The sequence below is a fragment of the Erinaceus europaeus genome, chromosome 3 (assembly GCF_950295315.1).
Source record: "Erinaceus europaeus chromosome 3, mEriEur2.1, whole genome shotgun sequence".
Lineage (NCBI taxonomy): Eukaryota > Metazoa > Chordata > Mammalia > Eulipotyphla > Erinaceidae > Erinaceus > Erinaceus europaeus.
This window is the reverse complement of record NC_080164.1, coordinates 156,818,898-156,834,756: the sequence shown is the minus strand read 5'-3', so window position 1 is coordinate 156,834,756 and position 15,859 is coordinate 156,818,898. Positions and strand designations below refer to the sequence as shown.

Genomic DNA, 15,859 nt, shown 5'->3' with positions numbered 1-15,859 from the left:
AAAGAATTTCACACAGCCCTCTACCCAGTGTCAGTAGTCAGGGGCACTTAGGAAGAGTCTCACTAGTCTTGATTGTTCCTTTATCAGGAAAGTTCAGCTATGGAGTCACAGGTACCTTCCTAACTCCCACACAACACAGGAAAACCCCAGTGACATCCAGTCTGTCTTTAAGTTAGCGTACATAGAAAAAGGTTGCACAGTGGTTAACTCAAGCCTTGTGATTGGGAGGCGGGGGGAAATCAGTGTGCAAAGCTGGAAAAAAAAATCACTTCACCCAAGAGATATTTATCTAAACTAAACCTGATTTGCAACATTTGAGACGTGTTTAAACCATAAATAGAAATGTTACCATGTGCACAGGTGAAATGTTGCCTGATTAAGCAAATTTAAAATGCAAGACAGAAGACTATATATCAAGATGGCTTACTATATGCACATAGAGGTTAAAAATAAAATAAAACCTAAATAAATATGGGGAAAATCCAGTGGATACGCTGCATTTACCTTCATTCCTTTTTTAAAAAAAATTTTTTAAAGATTCATTTATTTTAATGAGATCTTTTTCTCCCCAGTTTTTTTTAAAGAAAAGTCATATTTTGACATGCTTGAAGTTTTTTTTTAATATTTTATTTATTTTCCTTTTTTGTTGCCCTTGTTGTGGTTATTATTATTGTTGTTATTGATGTTGTTGTTGCCAGATCAGACAGAGAGAAATAGAGAAAGGAGGAAAAGACAGAGATGGGGAGAGAAAGATAGACATCTGCAGACCTGCTTCACCTCTTGTGAAGCAACCCCCCTGCAGGTGGGGAGCCAGGGGCTCGAACTGGGATCCTTAGCCAGTCCTCAAGTTCCGTGCCATGTGCACTTAACCCGCTGCACTACAGCCAGACCCCCGCTTGAAGGTTTTAAAGACTAGTGAAATTATCATCAACTTATCTGTACTCCCCTCCATTCATTCTCTTTCATATAAATAAATATGGGTCCAAGAAGATACTGGGTTGTCTGAAAAGTTGTGATACATTTTTGCATAGAAAGCGTCATTATGACTTTTCCAGCAACCCAATAGTTCCACCTTGGAGCACAAGACAGACATTTGTGAGTCCCTAGAGGTCTCAGTTTCAATTCCCAGTACCTACCATCATATGCCAGAGCTAGAAGTGCTCAGAATCTCTCTCTCTCTCTCTCTCTGATACACACTCACACAAAATAAATATCAATAAAGATGTTGAAATTGATAGGAGGCTCAGAGTCACCTTTTTGCTGTCCCTGGGGCTTCATGACTTAAAGCCACCTTTTTTTAGACAGAAAGAGACAGAGAAAAAGACACCACAGCTCCAAAGCATCCTTCAGTGCAGTGGGAGCCAGGCTCAAATGTGGGCCATACCCAAACCAAGCAAGCACACTAGCCAAATCCTCAGACCTTTAATGGCAAAAATAAAGGGAAGATAAAAATACATTTGCTCTATAGAGGCTTGAAGTCTGAGAGGCAAACTGAAAAAGCTAAGTTATAAACTGGTACTTTAACCAGTTTGTGCAGCCAAGTGTTTATCTAATCATCTAGCTATGGTTTGGCACAGATTGGAGTTAAGAGAAGGTGACAGCTAGAAGAGGGGTGTCCTGGTAGATCAAGTGTCTCCTGGTGCCAAGGACAACCCAAGGGCAAAGGACTGGAACTACCATCTAGTCTTACAGGTCAGTGGAGAAACCACTGGACAGATTGGGGGGGGGGTATAGGTTAAAGAGTTAAGCAAAAGGGAAAGAAGTGAGATGGAAGGAAAACAAAAAAGCAATGCCTTGAGTATCAATCTAACAGAGCTGTCAAAATCAACTCCAGCATAAACACAAGGCAACTTTCCACAAGAAGGGCATAATAAAAAGAAGAGTCTGGGCAGGGGAGATAGCATGATGATTATGCAAACAGACTCTCATGCCAGAGGCTCCAAAGTCCCAGGTTCCATACCAACATAAACCAGATTGCCAGTGCTCTGGTGTGTGTGTGTGTGTGTGTGTGTGTGTGTGTGTGTCTGCATCTCTCTCAAAAGTAAAATAAATAAAATATTAAAAGGGGGGTGGGTGGTAACACAGTAGGTTAAGTGCGCATGAAGCGAAGTGCAAGGACCTCCGGCTCCCCACCTGCAGGGGGGTCACTTCACAAGCGGTGACACAGGTCTGCAGGTGTCTATGTTTCTCTCTGCCCCCATCTTCCCCATCTCTCTCCATTTTTCTCTGTCCTATCCAACAATGATGACATCACTAACAACAATAATAATAACCACAACAAGGGCAACAAAAAGGGTAGGGGAAGGCCTCCAGGAGCAGTGGATCCGTGGTGCCTCAGCAATAACTCTGCAGGCAAAAAAAAAAAAAAGTCCCATTTGCCCATGAGTGTGGGAGGTGAGGAAATCCTATGCTCCTCCTCTGCTGTCATCAGAAGCAGCCCACTGCTGCCAACACACTGCCACATAATAGCTGTGTGACTCTGGTAAGTTTCTTACTCGCTGGGCCACTTTTGCCTTATCTGTACAGTGGGATGATAACAAGACCTATTTCATAAGATTATTAGAGACTATAATGAGTTAGCGTTTAAGGAGCTTTGAAGGGAGGACATTTATCATCCCTCTCTTCTACTAGTGGGAAGAAAGAAGTAATGAAATACAGACTGTTGATGGCTAAGTTTGTTGGTATCTTCTAATTCTGCTTTTAAAAACCCCTTCTGTTTCATTTGGTTTAAATCCCCCCTGCTTAACACTGCATTCTATTTACATAACCACTGTATTCTATTTACATAACCACTGCCATCTATTTACATAAATCACTTTTACATTTACATAAAGCACCACCTTCCCTCCAAGGCATTGGTGGTTTAGTGGTAGAATTCTCACCTGCTCCATCCCCTCTCCTTGTCACACCCTGATCCTCTCCTTGTCACACCCTGATCTTCCACCAGTCACTTTTCGCTCCACCCTCTCTATGTCACATCCTGCTTCCACCCTACTTGGAGAGTATAAAAACAGCTGCTCTTCTGATTAAAGACACTTGGAAATTGCTTTCCGGCTCCGAGAGTTCCAGAGTGTATCTCCTGCGAAGTTAGTGCGGCACGAGTTCCTGATCCCTCTCCCACGCAGCAGCCTAGATCAGCTCCAGTTGAGTTTTCTCCAACCCAGAGAGCACTAGCTCGGGAAGAAGCACCCTCAGGCTATCCCGACAGAGTTCAAATCCCAGCCCTGCTACTTTCCAGCAGAGTGCCACTGGCAAGTTAGCAAAACACTGTGGACCTCAGTTTCTCATTGTACAGGGCAAAGGAGGTATCTCAATTACTGGCTTGTTGGTCCCAAGAACTCCCTCAGAACAGGTCTGGCATGTAGTGAAGACTCAACACATGCTGCACAGTTAGAAGAACTGCAGCCCCGGGCCGTCCTCACAGTTGACTTCACTCAACCATTTGCCCATCAGCCACAGGGCAGAGGCCTCCAAGTTCCCCTAGAACTTGAGGCAGTTTCAAATGTACAGGAGGGATGACAGCATATCCATGCCTTACTTACTTTTTTTTTTTTTTGCCACTAGGGTTATCACTAGGGTTCAGTGCTAGGCACTATGAATCCGCCGTTTTCTTTCTTTCTTTCTTGTTTTGTTTGTTTGTTTGATAGGACAGAGAGAAATTGAGAGGGGGAGGGGAAGCTAGGGATAGATGCCTGCAGACCTGCTTCACTGCTCTTGAAGCTCTTCCCTGCAGGTGGGGAGTATGAACTTGAACATGAGTCCTTGTGCATGGTGATGTGTGTACTCAACCAGATGAGCCACAACTCAGCCCCTTTACTCTGTAGACTTTAATAAAGGCTGAGGCTTCTGTGTTGAGAATATATTGTGTGTTCCTAGGGCACACTGAAAATCACCTGTAATTATTAAGAAAACAGAAATGAGGGGAGCTGGGAGGTGGCGCACCTGGTTGAGTGCATGTGTTGCAAAGCGCAAGGACCCAGGTTCGCGCCCCCAGTCCCCACCTGCAGGGGGAAAGCTTTGTGAGTGGTAAAGTAGTGTTGCAGGTGTCTCTCTGTCTCTCTCCCTCTCTATCTCCCCCCCTGCCCTCTCAATTTCTGGCTGTCTCTATCCAATAAATGATGATAATAAAAAAAATTTAAGAAAAAGATATTAATAAAAAAAAAGTGCTCTCAAGTGTTCAAGAATAGCATAGCCATGGCTGGGGAAATGGCTTAATGATAGAGCAACCCCCTCACACCCCTGCCAACTCTCTCTCTCTCACTCATGCAATAAAAATATTTTTAAAATAGGATCACGATATTATCCCCTGAAGGATGGTCTCTGGAAGACAGAGACAGAAATTCAAGTGTCCTGATCTTTCTTGTTCTCATTTTAACAGCATCCTATGAATCTGGCTGTGGGGTTTTACATCCCACAGAAACTGAGAACTGCAAATAAGAAGAGAGGAGAGACATACACAGGTCCAGGCTGCCTCTCAGTTTAACCACTTGGAGGTTTCATTTTGTTCATTTATAAAGTGAGTACAATATGCCAACTTCAAAAGGCTATCTTAAGGATTAGGTGAGACTACACACGTGAAGCACCAAGACCTGTGCCGAGCACAGAAACAGAAAGCACACCCTGTGAAAGGCAATGGAAAGGCTGAACATGAAACAAATGTAAAAATACATAAACTAAACCATGAGAAATGACTATTTTTTTCTGAATCAAATACACCTGCCCACCAGTGCGGGCCAGGCAGGTGCTCTGGTTGAATAGCGAGGGGTCTAAGGAGAGGCATTTATTGAGCTATACAGAGGGATTTCAACATTAGGGCAGACAGCTCAGCTGCATCACTGCATAGGACATGAGTTCTAAGAAACAGAGCCCAAGGAAATCATTCATTTACATTCTCACAAGAATTCAAAGTGTGGGGACCTGTATCCACTAAGCCTGTGAGAAGGAGCACCTACGACTTCAAAGATAGATGATAAGCACACTTCAGAACAATGCCTCTAACTGACGTAGTCAAGGCAAAATGAATAGGGGTTTAGAATACATTCCAGGGCTGGCAAAATAGCTCCCTTGGCTAGTGCACTGCTTTGCCATGTGTGTGACCCAGGTTCGAGCCTGGCTCCCATTGCACTGAAGGAAGCTTCTGTGCTGTGGTCTCTCTCTCTCTCTCTCTCTCTCTCTCTCCCCTTCCCTCTCTTGCTTTCTGCATTCTCTGTCTCTATCTAGCAACGGAAAAGACAAAACAAAACAAACAAACCACTCCGAGGCCACAGAGAGGTGGTTCAGTAGTAGAATAACTGTCATGCACATGAGAGGCTCTGGGTTCCCTCCCAGCAGCAAAGACAAAATCAGTAGAATTCTATGGATGGTGGAGCAGTACTCTGTGCTCTTACATAAACAACAGTATAGTAAAATTGAAAATTGGGGCTGCGGAGCTGGCTCAGAAGTAGACTATAGACATGAAACCCTGAGTATGATCTCCGGCATCTCATAGGACACATTTTCAAAGGGAGAAATGCTGAAATCTACCAAAAGTATATAGATCATTGAAGAATAGACCACAGGACCAGGAGGTAGCTCAGACAGGAGAAGGTGTACTTCACCATGCATGAGGACCGGGGTTTGAATCCCCAGCACCACACAGGAGCACCTTGCATGAAACTGAGGGGAGTCCCATAAACTGTGGAGTGGTGCTTTGTTGCCTCTCCTTTTTTCTCTTTGTCTAAAATTAAAAGGAGAGCAAAACATTCCACTGGGAACAATGCAATCACACATGCACAAGTCCCTGGTGGACAACAAACAAACAAACAAAGCAGTGATTGCTTCTGAGTCTTTGTCGGGATGATAAGAGTTCTGGAACTAGGTAGTGGTGAGAGTTGTACAGCATGGATTTAATGCCAGTGAGGTGTACACTTGTAAATAGTTGCGATGCCACACTTTGTATTCTACGCACCTAACTCCACTTTAAGTACAAAGAAATTGACAGATGGTATTTAAGAGCTCACTATGCTAAGCACTTCAGCTACAACAAGCCACAACGATGATACAAGGTACATACTACCACTCATCTTCAGAGGAGGAAACCAGGTCTCTATGAGGTAAGGTGACTTTCCAGTTCAGGTGAGCTTAGCACTGGGAGGTCAAAGTCACTTCTGGGATCAGCTCTCAATAACACTCAAATCAACTAGCTCTTAGCAAACCCACTTATTATGAAACCTTGTGGCCAGATAATGACAGAAATTGAGCTACCAGGGAACTTGGGTGAAAGGAGCTAACACTAACTTCAGGAAAGCAATAGGAAGTTCATACACAAGCAGTGAAGCAGGTCTGCAGGTGTCTGTCTTTCTCTCCCCGTCTCTGTCTTCCTCTTCTCTCTCCATTTCTCTATATCCTACCCAACAATGACAACAACAATAATAACTACAACAATAAAACAACAAGGGCAACAAAAGGGAACAAATAAATAATTATTTTTTAAAAAGAAGCAGGTTTTTGATAAAGGGTATGAACAGAGAAGCATTCTACAGCACTAAACCATTCCTACCTTCATTTTTCATGATGTAGTGGACAATTTGCCCAACGGTGTCACTGTTTTCATTTATACTGTCATTTAACTCTGAAAGAGAAAACGAGAGGGAGATGAGTTACAACTGGTCACTTGGATCAAGCCAGTAAGACATTCAATCTTAGAACCCTGGGCCACACTGTCCAGTAAAACTAGCCAGTCAGCCACAGTACTATGAGATCAGGTTTTCTTCCTTGAAAGGAGTAATAGGCATATAAGTATCAAAACTTTCCACTAATCCCTTCCCAAGTAAAAAGCCCACTCAATTTTCCAAAACAACAGCTCCACACCAGTTCTTCTACTAGGTCTTCTCTCTCATGATTTCCTTGGACCTCTGGGGAGAAATGGAAGGGGGAAAGGGCTAATTACGGGGGGGGGGGGGGCACACACATGTTGAATATAATTGTAACTGCAGGAATGTTTTGTAAATTTACACTTTAACCTTTTTTCTAATCTCGTAAATATTCACCTATGATTATAAGACTCTCCCTTCCTTTTAAATACTTTTTTTTTTTTTTGGTGCCCAGTCCAGAGTCTTTGCCAGAAAATAATTTCCCTGCAGGGGAAACATTCCTCCTCAGCTGGTACAGCAGGGTTTTTTTTTTTGTTTGTCTTTTTTTTTATAAAAAGGAAATATTGAAAAAAACATAGGCTAAGAGGGTTACACCTAGGGCACAAAAGTAAAAACCCAGTGGTGAGGAGTAGACATGCAGCTTCCTGGGCCAGTGGGGGGTGGGAGTGGGCGGGAGGGATGGGTCACAGTCCTTTGGTGGTGGCAATGGTGTTTATGTACACTCCTAGCAAAATGTAGACATATAAATCAGTAGTTAATTAATATGAGAGGGGGAAAATCAATTGTATGTCTCAAAGTTTCTCAAAACACAAACTGAATCTTTTTAATATATAGGCTGTGTATTTGATATGCAGACTCTCTCAAAAGCCTAGACCAAGTAGATTAGAAGCATCCAATAGCACAGCTATATACAAGATACTGGATACTGTACAGCAAACCATAACAAAAGGACTTTTCAAAGTTAACCCAATTAACAAATAATGTGATGATAACATTAACTATCAACTGTCTTTTTGAACCCTAAGACAGCAGGAACCTCACATCTCCACTATAGAGCCCCTACTTCCCCCAGTCCTGGAACCCTTGGATAGGGCCCACTTTCCCGTATGCATCTCCCAATCCAAACCAAATAATATTGCATCCGCCGATCACAACCTAACCAACGCAACGATTGCCACCTCAACATGCTTCCCCTCAGACTGTGTCCAGAGACTTCACGTGTGGAATGACAACCCTTCAGCTTCATTACTCGGGTGAGACCTTTCCTTTTATAGTACACTCTAATTTCATCTCAGGTAGTTCACTTTCTAACAAAGTCCCAAAACCTAGATATACACCAGTTTCTGTGAGAGAGAGCTTATGTGCACACGTATACATAAACTACTGCAAAATATATACCTGAAAGCAGAAGTACACTAGAGTTTGCAGTGAGAACCTCCCTAACACTTCTTCTCCACTATTCCAAGCTTGGGATCCATGATTGCTCAACAAATTGTTTGGCTTCGTATGTTAACTCTCTTTTCAATCACCAGGTTCCAGATGCCACCAGGATGCTGGCCAGGCTTCCCTGGATTGAAGACCCCACCAATGTGTCCTGGAGCTCAGCTTCCCCAGAGACACACCTTACTAGGGAAAGAGAGAGGCAGACTGGGAGTATGGACCGACCAGTCAATGCCCATGTTCAGCGGGGAAGCAATTACAGAAGCCAGACCTTCTACCTTCTGCAGCCCTCAATGACCCTGGGTCCATGCTCCCAGAGGGCTAGAGAATGGGAAAGCTATCATGGGAGGGGGTGGGTTATAGAGATTGGGTGGTGGGAATTGTGTGGAGTTGTACCCCCTCCTACCTTATGTTTTTGTTCATTAATCCTTTCTTAAATAAAAAATTAAAAAATAATAATAAAAATAAAAAAGAGGGTTACACCTCCACATAATTCCCACCAACAGAACTCCGTATCCTATTCTTTAACCCTCTGGGAGTATGGACCCACTGTCATTGTGGGATGCAGAAGGTGGAAGGTCTGGCTTCTATAATTGCTTCCCCGCTGAACATGGGCGTTGGCAGTTCGATCCATACTCCCAGCCTGCCTCTCTCTTTCCTTAGTAGGGTAGAACTTGGGGAAGTGGAGCTCCAGGCCTTTTAAATACATTTTTAAATGAGCTAAATTTCTGAGTGTAGCTATATGATCACAAGTGTAGTCTACTTGGGAGGAATCTGTGTATGTGAGAGTCTTTGGAAAAATTCAAGTCTCCACTGTGCAGCTCATCTAAACAGCATGTTTTAATGAATAAGAAGTGTGTGTGGGGGGGGGTGGATTAAGTAAGACACTCCATCCTAAGCTACAGAGAGTGAGTGAATAGAGGTCAACGGATCCAAAGTAGTGGCTTTTTTTTTTAGCCAGTGGTCTTCCTGCTCCCAAATGTGCAAGTCTGGCTGGACAGTGCAATGGCTGACAGCTAAGCCACAGTGCAGAGCTCCTTCAAAAGAGAGGAAGAGGCTCCGCTTTGTTGACAAACTCTCAGCTTTCTTTTGCTCATTAGCTTACATATCATGACTCATCCTGCAAGAGTTCTCACTCTGCCTCAAAGGTCAAGAGGGGTGGGGAGAAAGGGGGACACACATCAACAAGCCAGCATGCTGGCAAGGAATAAGGAAGCTCCCCCAATCCACCTTGGGACAAGTTGAAGGGTGACTTACTCCAAATGTCCCCTGTCTGCAAAAGTTGTCCCTTAAGGAAAGGTATTTTACTACTCCCCAAAGCCCAGGGCAGGAAACTCCCCTAGAGGAGAAATGGAAAGAATATCTGTGAAAAAAACAACATTCCATGGCTTAGGTTATTGCAAACATTACGTAGCAACTCCATGTTTAGAAGAACAGAGCACCGCAAGGGTAGCCCACCTGGACAGTGCACTGACTCTGTTATGCACATAACCCACGTTTAGGCTTGGCTGCCACATTGAAGGAAGCTTCCTTCAGTGTTACAGTGTCTCTTGCTCTCCCTCCTCTATCTTTTTCTGTGTGTTTTTGTGTGTATCTGTTTCTATCTTTAGAAGTTTGCCTGTAGGGAGTCGGGCAGTAGCGCAGTGGGTTAAGCGCTGGTAGCGCAAAGCGCAAGGACAGGCACACGCCCCAGTTCGAGCCCCCGGCTCCCCACCAGCAGGGGAGTCGCTTCACAAGCAGTGAAGCAGGTCTGCAGGTGTCTATCTTTCTCTCCCCCTCTCTGTCTTCCCCTCCTCTCTCCATTTCTCTCTGTCCTATCAACAACGACATCAATAACAACAACAATAACTACAACAATAAAACAACAAGGGCAGAAAAAAGGAATAAATAAATATTTTTTAAAAAAGAAGAAAGTCTAAAAAAAAAAGTTTGCCTGTAGTGGTGATACTCAGTGATGGCAATAAATAAAGAAGGAAGGGGAGAAGAAAATACCCTAAACTTAATATCAAAGCACCAGTTCTTTACTACTTTCACTGCCCATTCACACAACCGTTCATGTTTTCATTTATTTATTTATTTATTTATTTATTTATTTATTTATTTATTTCCTTTTGTTGCCCTTGTTTTATTGTTGTAGTTATTATTGTTGTTGTCATTGTTAGATAGGACAGAGAGAAATGGAGAGAGGAGGAGACGACAGAGAGGGGGAGAGAAAGACAGACACCCGCAGACCTGCTTCACCGCCTGTGAAGCGACTCTCCTGCAGGTGGGGAGCCGGGGACTCGAACCGGGATCCTTATGCTGGTCCTTGTGCTTTGCATCACCTGTGCTTAACCCGCTGCACTACCACCCAACTCCCTATATTTTCATTTATTAATTAATGATAGAAAAAGAGGAGAGAACCAGATCATCACTCTGGCACATGTAGTGGAAGGAATGGAATTTGAGACTTCATGCTTGAGAATCCAACTTTATCCGCTGAGTCATCCTCCCAGACCATAATCGTTTAACTTTAATAAATATAAGTTTCAATCTCACAGACTTAACAGAGAACATCCTCAAAAATAATGCCATAAAAATGGTGAGACCCACTTGATTTTTCTAAAATTTTTGTGTATTTTTTTGGTGCTGAACCCAAAATCCAGAGCCTCACACATGTGAAGCTCAACTACATCTCTAGCAATTGCTCTATCATTGTTAGTTTTTAAAAAGTCTAATAACAATAATAAAGATTAATATCTACAGAGTGGGCATAGGATGAAACACTAAATGCATCTTTATTTCACAACAGTCCTAACAAAGTAGAGATTATTTTCCTCATTAAAATGTTCATCAAATTGAAGTTGCATGAAAGAAAGAAAGAAAGAAAGAAAGAAAGAAAGAAAGAAAGAAAGAAAGAAAGAAAGAAAGAAAGAACTTAAGTGGCCAAAGACATGGCTCAGCAATAGTACAGACATCTTGTATGAGTGAAGTCCTGGGTTCCATCCCCAACTCCACATGAAAACAAGAAAGACAAAAACAAATAGAACATCAGATGGGGCCAGGCACCTAGTTGAGCACACACATTGCCTTGTGCAAAGACTCAGGTTCAAGCCCCAAGCCCCCACCTGCAGGCATGAAGTTCACAGTGGTAAAGCAGTGCTGCAGGTGTACCTTGTTCTCTCTCCCTCTCTAGCTCCCCCTTCCTCTCTCAAATTCTCTGTCTTATCAAATAAAATAAATAAATGAACCACTATAATTAAAAATAAAAATTATAGATAGCAGAGCAGTGCTTTGGTCTACCCCTCCCCCTCCCTTCCTCCCTCCCTCCCTCTCTCTCTCTCTCTTTCTCTCTCTCTCTCTCTCACACACACACACACCATAAAGGTAATTTTCTAAATAAGTAGAAGCAAAGTTTCAAAGTCTTCATGTGGCTCCTGTAACACAACATGACCACCAGCTGTCACAATGAATCGTTGCACTTGATACAGATGGAAAATACAAGTGACAGGGTTCTTCCACTCACAGCCCCATAAAAAGATCCTGGGTTATTTACCTATCTTCTCAACCTTTTCCTCTTCCACCTCTTGCTCAGCTTCTGTTGTACAGCGATAGCCTTTCTTCTTAAGCAGGTGGCAGATGAAGACACCAAGAAGTCCCATGACGAAGAACACAGGGACGAGAACATACGCGATATACTCAGGGTGCCCATTTCCAGTGTTGTTTGTGGGCGATGGTGTCGTCTCTGTTCTGGAGTTCAGTGCGTGACCAGCAGCACTGTCTAAGAAACAAACAGGCATGGCTGCATTAGACATGTCAGGGGCCAAAACATGTTCATGTTCAGTTTGCTCTTAAAACCATATGCATGGGGAGGGGGGGTAGCACAGCGGGTTTAGTGCACATGGCACAAAACTCAAGGATCAGTGTAAAGATCCCAGTTCGAGCCCCTGGCTCCCCACCTGCAGGCCGGTCACTTCACAAGCGGTGAAGCAGGTCTACAGGTGTCTTTCTCTCCCCCTCTCTGTCTTCTCCTCTCCATTTCTCTCTGTCCTACCCAACAACAACGACATCAATAATGATAACAACAATGATGGAAAAACTAGGGCAACAAAAGGGGGAAAAAATGGCCTCCAGGAGCAGTGGATTTGTAGTGCAGGCACTGAGCCCCAGCAATAGCCCTGGAGGAAAAAAAAAAAGCCATAACACATAGTTAATTGCACATGTTACCATACACAAGGACTGACTCAAACCTCTGGTCTCCATCTGCAAAGGGGGAAGCTTCACAAGTGGTGAAACAGTACTGCAGGTCTCTCTTCCCCTCCCTTCCCTCACAATTTCTCTTTGTCCTACTGAATATAAGAGAAATAAACATACTAAGCAGAATCTAGTGAGTCAGGCTATACAGCATGGGGGTGAAGGGCTGGGTTAGGACTGAGGTTTTCTACATACACAATTGATGGTACTCACATTATAGTCTGGTACTTACAAACTGGGTCTCTCACCCTTGTGTTGTGGGGTGTGTGTGTGTGTGTGTGTGTGTGTGTGTGTGTAATTATTATTATTATTTTTTAATTCCTCCAAGCAAAGTTTTGCTTCTTCATCTACCTTAGGATCAACAAATTAACTCACCAGGATAGTGCACCTGCTTTACATGTTCACAACCCAGGTACAAACTCACTGCACTAGAGGAACGTTCAGTACTGTGGTGTTTCTCCTCTTAATCTCTCCCTGTCTCTCTTAAAAGTCAGCCTGGAGAGTGAAATCCCTTCACACTGTGGGTTAATGGCATAGAGTTTTGGTAAAGTCTAAACATATAATCACTCAGTGGTTTTATAGCTAGTAATTAGAGGTTAAAAGCATGAAATCAGAAGACTTGAATACAAATCCCAAGTCTCACCATATAGCAGTTGTATGTGCACAATCACTTAGCATATGAATGCCTCTGATTCCAGTGAAGGGAGTGAGAAACAGTGAACCTGGTGAATACAACCAAAAGACATGGCCAGTGAGGGTCATAGAGACTGAATATCAGCACAGTGTCAATTCACAGACACAAAATGAGAAGAAAATCATCAAATGAAAGGGTGAGAGTGGGGTCAAGGATGTAGACTATAGGAAAATGCAGTAACTTGGTTGAAATGTTAGTCTCAATATTTGGACTAATCTACCTCTTCAATGATTAAAACAAGGTGTTCCATATCAGGGAGATCCATGAGCATTTCTTAGGAAACCCAGAAATTGAAAAGCTGGATAAATATGGTCATAAGAAATGCTCCTTAGTATTTTGGTGAAAATACATTCTGGGCTTTGTATGATGATATGGAGACATATACCAGGTAAGAAATGACCACATTTCATCACCACAGTAAAAACAAAACAAACAAACAAAAAACAACCAGAAGCTTAATTTGCAAACCAAAGGCTATAGAACAAAGGGCTGTCTCTCTATCACAAAGAAATATCCATTATCTTCAAACATGAAAGGAAACTCCTGGTCCCTTTAGGATTATAAAAACTTGCATGCATTATATAATGGCAACCTCCAGAATTTCAGATAAACTATATTTTTCTGGTTTCTATTAAGTATCAAATGGATGTTGAATAACTATAATTAACAAACGAGTTAGTGGATAATTAAAATAAAATATATGTATTCAGACATACACACATTTATATAAAATTGTCAAAGGAGTTCCCATTTCTGGTTTTCACTGAAAGGAATACTTGATGTTAGTCACTAAGATGACACATTTGCAATGCTTAGTTTACACTGTGCTAGCCAATATGGACGCCACTAAGCTAAGTAGCTGTCTAAACTTTATGTCAACTAAAAGGAGATAAACTAGGGTCAACAGCATAGCTCATCTGGAGAGTGTGCCTGGTCCACCAACTATGCAGCCCAGACTCCAGCCCAGTCCCTACTACACTAGAGGAAGTTCTGGTACTGTCATTCCATCTCTGCCTCTGTCTCCTTCTACCTGAAAGTTATCCCAGAATGATGAATCCCCGGTGACAGGAAAAAAGTGAGCTAAAAATGTATTTTGCAGTTGTACTAGCCACATTTTAAGTATTTGGTAGTTACATGTTACCATATTGGACACATCAGGTAAAGACCATATTTCCATCATCACAAACAATGTTATTGGACAGTCTCTAGACTGGCAAACAGTTGACTACAAAATCTGCTGTGATCTGCCTTAACAAGTCAATAATAATAATAATAAAACCTTTTCAATCACAAAATACCCACTCACAAATCATGCCTAAAATATTTATTAACCTAAACAGGCTTAATATCCCTTCTATTTACACTAATTATTTGCTTAGAGACACCTGTATTCATCTCTCCCGTTGGACTCCAAATGAAGCATATCTGAATGATGAACAAATTATTTACCTTGGGCCCAAAGCATTAGTTCAAGTTGTTATAACATTATTTATATAAAAGTCATAATGGTGCTGGGCAGGTAACTCAATGGAAGAGCATAGGATTTGCATGAGGGCCTGGGTTCACCTTAAGAACCACATATTCTGGTTGGTCCGTATATGTTGGTCCCTCCCTCTCTCTTTAAAATGGCAACAGCATGCATGTTTGACAATGGAATAATAAGACACTATCTAACCAAGTGATAGACACTGTTTAAAACTGTGAAGGTTTTGTGTAGATAATGGGGAGACCTTTTAAGATGTGGCGTTTAATTTTAAAAGCTGGTTTTGAAATACTTAAGTATAATCCAGCTGATAATAAACAAAACAAAAGGAGTGAAACCAAAAAATAATTTAAAAAAATTTTCTTTTTAATCACAAAAGTATTATTAAATGATTTGAAAGAGAATAGGATGCTTTCACATTTTATTTTATACTTATCTGTAATTTTCTAAAATTAGTATGAGTCACTTTGTGCCAAGGCGACAAACAAAAAAAAAAGGATATAAAGCAGAGACTGTCATTTGCTTGTCACAGACTTTTTTGTAAGCCTACTCCAAAATACTGCCTTTATGTTCTGCAAGCCCTAGACCACAAGTTACTACAAGGACAAGAGAAGTAATAAGGATGATGCCTAAGTTTCTCCTTAAGCAACATGATGAACTTTGGTGCCAATCCTTGAGTTGGGATAAAGCTGGAAGAGAAGCCAGTTCACTAGTTACAGATAGATTTTTATCTCCTAATATGCTAAAGTTTCATCTCCATGTACCTCAGGATTTATCTTCTTGATAGGCAGGGGCCTTTACAAAGGCAATCAAGTTAAAACAAGGTCAGAAGGACAGGTCCTCACCCTATATGACGGGTGTTCTTAAAAACAGATGAAATGTGGAGGCAGACATGCCCACAGAAAAGTTTGTGTGATGGCAGTTGCTTCTACAAGACAAAGAACACTAAAGACTGCCAGCAAGTCATTAGAAGCTGGAAGAGAAGCATGGCAAAATTTCTTCTCCAAGACCTCAGGAAAAAAATAACCTTTGCCACTGAATCATGAATTCCCTGTCTTTCTCTGTGTCATTAGTTCTTGGTCATCTGGTATACTATCCAAGTCTTCGTGTCTCACTGCTGGAATGGGCTTATGATACTCAACACAAATAGTTGTTACCTAGAGTGAGTATAAGCTAAATAAAGCTATTGTATTTCCCCAATTTTAACATCATGGGGATGATTACTTATTTTTAGTGATGATTTAATCACCATGATAGTTCTTTTTCTGTATTATACTGAGGTATGGTTATATATAGTCATGTGTAAAAATACTAACTATAGGGATGATTTTTACAAATGTATCTTCCTATGTAAATGAAATCAACCTTTCATCAGAC

At 41.9% G+C, this 15,859-nt stretch overlaps 1 protein-coding gene across 2 annotated transcripts in view; it reads right to left on the bottom strand.

Annotated features, from left to right (window-relative positions):
* Window positions 1–15,859, bottom strand: part of RELL1 (RELT like 1) — a 70,925-nt gene that overhangs the window by 29,230 nt on the left and 25,836 nt on the right. Inside the window, exons 2-4 of one of the 2 annotated variants that reach the window (XM_060188226.1) lie at window positions 13,720–13,762; window positions 11,608–11,832; window positions 6,539–6,610 (exon numbers count right to left, since the gene is read on the bottom strand). In XM_060188226.1, coding sequence (XP_060044209.1) covers window positions 6,539–6,610; window positions 11,608–11,832; window positions 13,720–13,750 — 328 coding nt within the window. In that variant the 5' untranslated portion in view covers window positions 13,751–13,762. The remainder of the gene's footprint in view (window positions 1–6,538; window positions 6,611–11,607; window positions 11,833–13,719; window positions 13,763–15,859) is intronic. The other variant, XM_060188225.1, reaches the window with a different exon arrangement.